The following is an 11,068-nucleotide window of genomic DNA, read 5'->3' on the forward strand; positions in this document are numbered from 1 at the left end:
ATATTGTTTCCATAAGCCTCATTAATACAAATTAAGTTTATTTCAGTTTCTTGTTTTCGTCCACCTAGAATTTTTTACATTCAAAAGATGGTAACTGTCATATAATTACTACCTACTTACTCAAATATTTTTCTAATGTTTCTCGATCTGGCATTATAACTCCGTCTTTTCCTTTAAGAACAAATAAACCCTCATTTGTTGGCAATTCAGTAACCTTAACAACACTGTTTGACATGCTGTAACTGAAACAAAACCTTTGATTACTATTATTTATTAGGTGGTTATATCAACTTTAATATAGAAATGATTGGATGATTTAAAAAGATTTATTCAAAGGTAAAATTTAATTTTTAGCGTTTTGAGGTGAATTGAGGTTATTTATCTTTTCGTTAATATAACCACACGTTCAGTAAACTGTACGGTACATAAGGCAAAAACACTACTAAATTTGTGCTAGTTATTTATTTATTTACAAATATTTATATATCTATACCTAAATTAGAAATAATGTATTAACTGGGTTATTATCTATCTGGTAAATCGTGGCGGGTTCCTGTTAGGTGAAACGCCAAACGAATAATCAATGTTCAGTTGCACCAGTTAACATTTAATGTTCCTTTCTTAACACTTTAAATGATTTACATGGTCACTACGTCCGAGATAAATTTATTAAAACAATAAATTAATAAATTATGATCGTAAATTTCACTATAAAACGGCTATTTCATATGATTTCACTAAGAAAAACACGACGCAGCCATTTTGCAAGCGCAGAAGCGACGTCATTATCCATAGATAGGTCATATCACTGTAATTTATGGTATTATCTATGGTCTTATAACACTCTTGTAAAATGAAAATCCCTACGTATATAGTAACGTTCAAGTAAATTAATACGATACCTTTTTTATTAATTTATAAGTAAATTAAAAATTGTGTATTAAAAACATGAAAAGATGTTAAAAGGCAAAATATTTGTTTCGGAAATATTTTTTATGCTTTTGAAATTCTTTTTTAAATAAACGCAAACGATTGGCCCACCCTCAATATTAACCTAACCTAATATAATGTATCTATTACTTACTAATTACTGACTTAAGAAATTTTCACTTCCTGTCCAAGGGTGGTGAAAACCAACATACTCATCAGAAGAGGAAACTAATATGCGTTCTGAGACACATGATTTATTTTTCTTGTTTAAGTGAGTAATATAATATACTAACGCAGATATTACCAACCTTTTATCGATTTCCGCCCCTTTTAGAAGAAACGATGATACTGTCATGTGTAGGCAACCCACCATACGTGAAGAAACATTAAGAGTCCTATAATGGATTGCCTAGATTACGTTAGTAGCAAAGAATACCGGATTCTCTAGAATCTACATTTTACAATATTTTTAGAACAGAAGGCGAAATAAAAAGAGCGAATGAGATTTAGTGGTCGATGCAGTAGTAAGCGCGTGATTAATTAATAGTAGTGGTGTTAAGTAAAGAGTAAATTGGTTAGAGTGCGAAAGGTGATTTATTTCCCGCTATATGATGATACATATTATATATGTCTTAATTTTTGTTTATATCAGTTATACTTTATTTTTCTCAAAACTATGTACAGATATCTTGTATGTCTCTACGAGGCGAAGTTAAATAAATAATATCAAATTAGAATAGTGCAAATATATTAACATCATGTATAGAGTCCTCTGAACTTGTCCATGCAATAATTATAAATAATCAGCTGTTCCTTAAGTCTATAAATCTAATCCACACTTCCTAGAATGCATTTCGACGGGTTACTTGGCGGTTGTTTGCTAAGATCTCTTGATAGCTTTGCTCAGAAGGTGAAGGAAATGGATGGATGTTTTGCGCCACTTTCCTAAATGTTTTTCGATAGGTTACTTGGCGGTAGCCGTTCAAAAACTCGGGGTGGCTGTAGTCTTTCCGGGTGGATTACTTTGCCACTCTTTCCTGAATGCATTTTGATGGATTAGTTGGTAATAGTCCACCAAATGTTCGTGGCAGCTACAGCCTCCCCGCTCAGGACAAGGAAATGAATGTTACTATTAGTCACCTTAGCACGCTATATGACGTTTAACGACATTTTTCTGAATGCACTTCGACGAGCTACTTGACGGTGGTCCCCCACAATCTCGTGGTAACAATATCCTCTATGCTTAGGAGGGTAAGACAATTTCGATGGGCTACCTGTCGGTAGTTTATCAAAAACTTTGGGTAGCTGCAGTTTTTTCGCGTGGATTGCGAAGAAATGGATAGTATCAAACGTCGTCTAAGCACGCTATACGCCGTTTTGCGACTCTTTCGTGAATGCATTTCAATGGGTCAGTTGGGAATTATTCACCAAAATCTCGTGGTAGCCATAGCCTCTCCGCTCAGAAGGACAAGGAAATGGATGCTACCAAACGTTTTACGACATTTCCCTGAATGCACTTCGAAGGTTTACTTGGCGGTAGTCCACCAAAATCTCGTGGTAACTACATCCTCTGTGCTTAAGAGGACAAGGGAATGGATGGCACTAAACGTCGTCTTTGTACGACGTTTTGCGATGGACGTTTCTTTTGATGGGTTAGTTAGCAACAGTCCACCAAAATCTCGTGGTAGCTATAGCATTTTCACTCAGGAGGACAAGGAAATGGATCCTACCAAACGTTATCTTAGCACATTATACGACATTTTACCACATTTTCCTGAATGGAATTGCTTGGTGGTAGTCTTTCAAAAATTTGGGGTAACTCCAGTCTTTCCGCGTAGGAGGACCCAGAAATGGATGGTATAAAATATCGTCTATAAGTACGCTATACGACGTTTTACACTTTCCTGGATGTATTTCGATAGACTTTTTCGGGGTTGTCCACCAAAATCTCGTGGCGGCTACAGCCTTTCCGCTCGGGAGGACAAGGAAATGAATGCTACCAAACGTTCTCTTAGCACGTTATATGATCTTTTATGACATTTTCCTGGATGCACTTCGATGGGTTATTTGACGGTAGTCCTTTAAAAACTGGGGGTAACTACAGGGTTTCCAGCATGTTATACGACCTTTTATACGACTTTTTAATTGCCTCTCTTTCCTGATGCGTTTTTTATGGGTCACTGGCGGTAGTCCACTAAAAACTTGGAGTTTCTGCTTCTAATAACTGTCTAATTAAAAATTATATATAAGATTTTTTTAGCCACCTATCCCTCTTGTATTAAAAAAAAAAGAAAATTCGAATTTTTCTTTAAACCAGTTATCGTAATATTGTACGATAGCTAAGTAATTATTTTTTTATTTATTAAAATTCCTTAAGAATACTTTCCATTATATGTACTATTAAAAATATTATCGAGCAGGTAATAAATAAATATTTTGTGGGACTTATTAAAACAAAGCAGCTAGAATTTTAATTATTGAGTCGAAACAGGATGTCACGTTTATGTTTCCTATGAAGAACCGATTGATTTGTTTGCCTATGGCAGTTCCTTACGTTTCAAAAGAATACATTATACATTATTACTTTTGTTCAAAATATAGTTACTGGTAATTCGTGAGAGTGTGCATTGTGTTGTGTTTTGGCTTCCAGAAGATGAATAATAAAATCACAAAAAAGAGGTAAGTTTTTTAAAGTTTAAATAAGTACGCACTTACTATTATAAATTGGATGAAATCGATATTATAAATAAGAATGATTTTACTGTTATCTTTCTCTTCTATGAAAATTTCTTATTTGGTTTTATTGTTTGCAAATGTTCTTAACTCCCAGCATATACCACTTTATTATTTTACAGTTTCCTAAAATATACTTTCATTTAGTTTGGGGTAGCATCAACCATTCGGTGTCTCTCACCACAGATTTTGAATATGATGGACTGATAGATATCCCAATAAGTTTTTTTTTTTAAAAATCAGTACAATTATTTTATAATCTAATTTGTGAGATAAGTAGGTAGTATAACGTTTAAAGTCATAGGAAGAAAATCAGAAGAAATGTTGGTTATTAAGAAATACACAGTCTTTCATGGTTTCCTTTCTAGAATCAATATTTTACGCCTTTGTACTATCTTCCCCAATGATAATATTAACATTTTTTCAATAAAAAGCAGCCAAAAAGGGAAGAAATGTTCTTTATTTGTTATGCCCAAGTTTTGGACTAGAAAGGCGAAACATCGGTTGGAGATTACATAATAAATAAAGAACATGTTATCTCTTTTTGTCTGCTTTTTATTGGAAAAATATTAATATTTTACGAGTTAGGACTATTTCAGACGACTGCGATTCCAATGCGATTTTCCGTTTCTGATATTTTTATTGCAATTTCACGTGGAACGACGTTTAGGTACATTTAAGTGTCTTAAATATTACAACCCCGAAAATATTGTCGCCAATAATCTCGTAACAAAAGCAACGGCATGTTGTAGGTAACTTGTTTCGTTGTTGGCTTAAGAATGTTAGGTACAATCGGAGACAAGAGTACATAAAATTAGAAATTCGTGGTTAATTAGGTTTTGCAGCATATCATGAGGTAAATCAATACTATCCATACTAAAAATAAAAGTATACGCTTTGGGAGAAAAATTGGAATTTAAGCGAAAACTTTGAATAAAATAAGAAATAACGAATAGTATGGAAGACTTTTAACTGACTTTTGGCAGTGAATATGCCTTAATTTCAACTTCGAAACAAAAAAATATTTAGTTTCAATCTCTATTAATAATGAGCATAAAACTTTTTAATATGTTTAAATAATAATTAAAACTTTAAAATTGCATTTATTTCAGACAATTATAAATATTATCAAGTAAAAACGAGATTTTCAACTGACTTTTGGCAGTGAATATGCCTTGATTTCAACTTCGAAACAAAAAAATATTTAGTTTCAATCTCTATTAATAATGAGCATAAAACTTTTTAATATGTTTAAATAATAATTAAAACTTTNAATTGGTTTAAAGGTGTTATTTGTACAATATGAATTGAAATTTTACACTATACATGCAGGAGTTGCCTGTAACGAAACTTGCATTGAAGCACGCTCATGGCTCAAGCGATTCCCATTACGAACTCGACTACGTGACCAAGTAGAGGGGGGACATCCGTTGCATGGTTTCGTTACATAGCAACTCGCATGAAACGAACTTACCCTACCGTGTGTAAAGAAGTTTCACTTCAGAAACGTTTCCCATATGCTGCCAACTTAAGTGTATGGTAAAAAAGGGAAATAACTAACTATTACGCTTTCAGTAAATAATACAATAACTCTTAAATTGCTACATTTTTAACTTAAATGTAGTAATAAAAAGTGATGACATAATGCATTCACTTTATTTTTACTTACCTTACAGTAAACACAAATCCATTCTCTGCCTTCTTGCTCCATAAGTTGTCCCATGGCTTTTGTAACATTGACACATTTTCCATGATACCATTCTTCACACTGGTCACAACATATCATGAAACGATTATTATGCGGCTGATTGCAAATGCACCATAATTTATCAGGATCATCATCGGATCTATCGTCTTCTTCTTCCTCCTCCTCCTCTTCCTGCTCTGCTTCGGCATCTGAACTGTCCAACTCGTTTCCTGATACGTGTTCTTCATCTAATGGCTTGTGAACAACTCTAAAAAAGTTAACAATTATATAATCATAAATGCATAGTTACCTATTAGCGAAAAAAGTTAAAAAAAAAAGGAGAAATCATACTTTGGCGTTGCTTTTGAAACCTCAGGACTTTGTTGTTGTTTTCGATTTCTACTTCTGGTTGCTGGTCTTTCGATTGGTGGAATAATAACAACTCTTCCATCAGGTCTCACGATCTGAGTACCTTTCGAAGTGTTTGGTACTATTGACGCTTTAGGTGTATTTATCTGTAATATTTAAACATTAGCAATTAATTAACATTTACCTTTTCAAATAAGAATAATCATTTCAGTTCTAAAGATTGTATAAATAAGAATTAACTTTATAGCTTTGTTTACAGATATAAATAACTACATAGTTATATATACTTTTTTAATATTAAGAAATATTATTGATAGTGGCCGGTATCCGAAAAATATCAATTTCATTTTTTACTGTTGCATAAACCAGATTAAATTAAAAATTTTATTAGATAGTTGCAAATAAAAAGCATTCTTATAACTTAATAGTGATTGACATTCGAATATTTAAAAATGGCGCCAAAAATACTAAAAAAAATATGGAGGGTAACAATGACAATGAAATAAAAAACACGTTTTTTCATATTGTACCGTAAATTTTGAGGTTAGTAAGCCAAAATTTTCAGAAGTTTTTATTTTAACTATTAATTGTATGGGTATTAAAAAATCGCTGGGGGTAGTCTTTATATGTTTATACAGCTATACTTTTTAATAACTTGACACCTTAAAACTCGAACTTGTGGTTTCAATTATCGAAGCTTGACTGTACATATCTTGTTGTCGTATTTGCGGGCTCTTTTACAAACATTTGTGTTTATTTACACGAATTTCTCTTTTTTCATTACCGTTACACAATTTTGTTGCAGTTGACGAAAACACAATTTTCTAAAAAGTCAAGCGCTTAACTTTGAGAACTTTATGTATATACTTTTAAGGTTTTTTTTTCTTTTAGAAACTTGTAAATGTGAAACTATTTTTTTTTCTACTATGCGGTTAAACCCTATAGCATAAATAGCTGGAGACAGTAGAATAGTACGGTGGTGCAATAGAGATAGGAAATGTGGGGCATCATTCCTAATGCGGCTTGATTAGCACGTATTCCTCAGACGAGTATCTCTGTATATTTTCACACACACGTACTTATACAAAGCTCAAGTCCCCACTGCATCGAGGAAAACAAGAACTACCATAATTAAAATACTTAATTATGGCTTATTATATATAAAAACTGAATGTGTTATAATAGAAAATACAAAAAATTTTGTGTTATTTTAATGATTGATTTGTTAAGCAGACTACATTATAGAATATTATCATAGTTATGCATATGTAAACATAATCTGGGATGTTAATCTGTGTAACTGTACCGCTTTTTTATATTGCAATTGTATTTGCATTTTTTACATGTAATATACAATCCAAAATAAACGTGCGTTTTAATCATTAGCGTAGCCGACAGTACAAAGTTGTTAGAAAGGGAATGTCAATCAGACCGCGTTAAAACGAGACAGAATGGTGCCACATATTCACCAATGTAGTACTGTACTTTAGGATGTTGTCTGTAGGTATTTATGCTCTAAGGATTATTCTTACAGCACAAATAAAATTATTTTGACGGTAGAATATTTACTATACACTGTTTCGTTTTCTGTTCTGAAATTAATGTAATTTATACTTTAGAAATGTATATAAAATTCTTTACCAAACCTAAAGACTATTTAATCAAAGCTACCGAGAACATAGCGCTCTCATTAACAGACACACCTTTTTTTGAACATATTTAAAAGTAATGTAAATGTTAAATATAAATCAATACATCTGTGAGTTGCCAGTCATATATAAAACGTTGCTTAATAGACAACTTCTATAAGCAGTTTGAAAATGTAAACAAAGTAATTAAACTGTAAAAAAATAAAATTAAAACAATGTCACCTTGACAATACATTACATAACCATATTGAGTTAAAAAATGTCACTAACTTAAAAAAATAACTTACATTTTTTTGATGTGTTTCTAGATGAGATCCCACATTTTGGGTTTGTGCAATAGCCTGTTGAACATTGGGATCAAGTACTAAATTACCATCGTTTAATGATTTATCAATTGCGTTTTGTAATTCAGTGTTGTCAGCAAGCGACTGAGCAACTTGATATAGAATATCTTCTGATATCAAATCGGAGTTAATATTTTCCAAAAGGGGATCAATATCCAAACCACTTCCTTCTAGATTTATAGAATTTTGATCAACATTTGCCTGTTGTGGCTGTCCGTTTGGAACGGGATCTGGAATAACAAGGCTGTTTGAGTAAGTTTTGGTATCCTCATTCTGAATCATAGCACGAATATCTTCTACACTGGGCATCGCATCCATTTGACCAGAAATGTTTTCACTGGAACTGCTTCCAGCAGATTCGTCAACACTTTGTATAATTACTTGATCATTTCTATTTATGAATTGTGCAGAACTTGTCTTAACAAGAGGCTTTGCAAGATTTCCTTGATTTGATGTTTTTTTCGAGTCCAAATTTAAACTGAGTCTTCTGTCTGCAGGATGAGAGGATTTGGTATCTAAACTCATTCTCCTGTCTTTATTTTTATCTTCAATGTTAGTTTTAGGTTTAATATTTACTTTTTCGTTTGGCAACAATTTTGAGTCAGTACTTGGTCTCTTAACTTTGCCTTCAATTGAAGAACGTTCTGAAAACGATTTTGTCCGTGCTTCAGCAGTAATTTTTGCTGGTTTAGGTGTATTGATGGATGAATCTACTATAGGAGTTGTGGGTGTAGAAGTGGAAGTTTCGTGTTTTCCCCCAACTCTTCGAATAATATCAGGAGTTGAAAATAGCGCAAAATCATCGGGTAATGGCTTGGGAACTTTCTTTTCCTTTTTGATAGGTTTCTTTTCAGGAGTTCTTTGTTCTGATGCAGCTTCAGGAGGTTTCTCAACTGATTTAATCTGCTCTAATTCTTTTTCAACAGGTGACGTAACTTGTTTTGTAAGTGACTTAGCTTGAATCTTGTGAATTCTTCCAGCTTTTTGTTTCTTATCCTCAACCAAAGCAGTGCCATCTCTTTTCCGTCGTCCTCTTGTTCTTTTGGATAGTTTAACTTTTGTGGAATCATCCAATTCAAAATCGGAGTCATTTTCGTCGTCTTCATCATCAGATTCTTCAGACTCCAATGTAAAATCTTCATCATCTGCACTTTCTTCATCACTTTTACCTTGTGAATCTAGTTGCGTTTGCTTAGGAGATTTCCTTGAAATAGATTTTGTACTTTGCTGTTTAGAAGTCAATTCAGTGGCAGATTTTTTGTCTTCTACTACTCTTTTCACTTTTGCTTTAGTAGCCTGTTGCATATGAAGAAGGGTAGGTTGTTGCTTTACTATATTTACGACTGGTTTTGAAACAGGTTCCTGCTGCCTTTGCACTAGTGGAGGTGGAGAAGCTACACTGCAACCTTCTAAAATACTTAACGTTTGAGCCAGTTCATCTGTTTCTTCCAAATGTTCAGGACTTGTTTGTTTTGGAGATTCCAGCAACGTATAATCATGATCCAAACGGAAGTATAACAAGTTTTGTTGCAGGGACTTCTCATTTTCATCCATTTCTGATGGCACAACTAGAACATTTCAATAATTAAAATTAGTATATACTAAAAGTAATTGTACATTTTCAAATATGACAGAAATAACTGAGATTATCAACATATTCTATGATTAAGAAAATAACATAAAAATTTAAATAACATTCATTTATTAATAAATCTCGTAATAAACAGTAATATTTTTTTAATAACAAGTGCTTCTTTTTAAATTCTTTCACTTTACAAGTATTTACTTCAAAACTTCGCAACTTGTTTCCATTTTCATACCTGAAATATGATATTTATTTAATACACTATCTGACAATATTTCTGATTTTGGTAAAATTTGAAATATACTTTTTACAGTATATTGTTTTATTAAATACTCAGACAAGTTAAAGAATGACAAATTAGAACCTGTCAAATATTAAAAATAAATTTATTGAACAGTGAATATAGGAAATATCAAATACCTGTCAGGCTAAAATGTTATAAACTGTTTTTCACACCTCTTCATAAATAGTTACTTAACATGTTTATAATTATTCCAAAATAAGATAAGACAGCACAAAATAGTGAGTTGAAGGTTAATGTAAAATACCAATTATTATTTGACAAAAAATAAATAAAAATACTTATTTTAAAACTTACTTTCTTCTAGCATATCTTCAGTGTTATTAGGATCATAAATAAGAGGCTCCATTGTTGCCTCAATATTGTTTCCATAAGCCTCATTAATACAAATTAAGTTTATTTCAGTTTCTTGTTTTCGTCCACCTAGAATTTTTTACATTCAAAAGATGGTAACTGTCATATAATTACTACCTACTTACTCAAATATTTTTCTAATGTTTCTCGATCTGGCATTATAACTCCGTCTTTTCCTTTAAGAACAAATAAACCCTCATTTGTTGGCAATTCAGTAACCTTAACAACACTGTTTGACATGCTGTAACTGAAACAAAACCTTTGATTACTATTATTTATTAGGTGGTTATATCAACTTTAATATAGAAATGATTGGATGATTTAAAAAGATTTATTCAAAGGTAAAATTTAATTTTTAGCGTTTTGAGGTGAATTGAGGTTATTTATCTTTTCGTTAATATAACCACACGTTCAGTAAACTGTACGGTACATAAGGCAAAAACACTACTAAATTTGTGCTAGTTATTTATTTATTTACAAATATTTATATATCTATACCTAAATTAGAAATAATGTATTAACTGGGTTATTATCTATCTGGTAAATCGTGGCGGGTTCCTGTTAGGTGAAACGCCAAACGAATAATCAATGTTCAGTTGCACCAGTTAACATTTAATGTTCCTTTCTTAACACTTTAAATGATTTACATGGTCACTACGTCCGAGATAAATTTATTAAAACAATAAATTAATAAATTATGATCGTAAATTTCACTATAAAACGGCTATTTCATATGATTTCACTAAGAAAAACACGACGCAGCCATTTTGCAAGCGCAGAAGCGACGTCATTATCCATAGATAGGTCATATCACTGTAATTTATGGTATTATCTATGGTCTTATAACACTCTTGTAAAATGAAAATCCCTACGTATATAGTAACGTTCAAGTAAATTAATACGATACCTTTTTTATTAATTTATAAGTAAATTAAAAATTGTGTATTAAAAACATGAAAAGATGTTAAAAGGCAAAATATTTGTTTCGGAAATATTTTTTATGCTTTTGAAATTCTTTTTTAAATAAACGCAAACGATTGGCCCACCCTCAATATTAACCTAACCTAATATAATGTATCTATTACTTACTAATTACTGACTTAAGAAATTTTCACT

General features: G+C 31.8%; 1 protein-coding gene and 1 long non-coding RNA gene across 2 annotated transcripts in view; both read right to left on the reverse strand.

Moving 5' to 3' along the window:
• On the reverse strand, positions 1-778 carry LOC112904764. Its single transcript, XR_003231335.1, has 3 exons — positions 494-778; positions 121-242; positions 1-64 (listed from the first exon to the last, which is right to left on the reverse strand). It is a non-coding gene; the product is annotated as an uncharacterized LOC112904764 (long non-coding RNA).
• LOC108740585 overlaps positions 1-10,735 on the reverse strand; it is a 28,463-nt gene extending 17,728 nt beyond the window's left edge. The window contains exons 1-7 of the mRNA XM_025975672.1: positions 10,451-10,735; positions 10,078-10,199; positions 9,896-10,021; positions 7,656-9,280; positions 5,702-5,865; positions 5,278-5,618; positions 2,128-2,204 (exon numbers count right to left, since the gene is read on the reverse strand). Coding sequence (XP_025831457.1) covers positions 2,128-2,204; positions 5,278-5,618; positions 5,702-5,865; positions 7,656-9,280; positions 9,896-10,021; positions 10,078-10,192 — 2,448 coding nt within the window. The 5' untranslated portion in view covers positions 10,193-10,199; positions 10,451-10,735. The remainder of the gene's footprint in view (positions 1-2,127; positions 2,205-5,277; positions 5,619-5,701; positions 5,866-7,655; positions 9,281-9,895; positions 10,022-10,077; positions 10,200-10,450) is intronic.
• Between the last annotated feature and the right edge of the window lie 333 nt (positions 10,736-11,068).

This window comes from Agrilus planipennis, unplaced genomic scaffold, assembly GCF_000699045.2.
Source record: "Agrilus planipennis isolate EAB-ADULT unplaced genomic scaffold, Apla_2.0 scaffold250, whole genome shotgun sequence".
NCBI lineage: Eukaryota > Metazoa > Arthropoda > Insecta > Coleoptera > Buprestidae > Agrilus > Agrilus planipennis.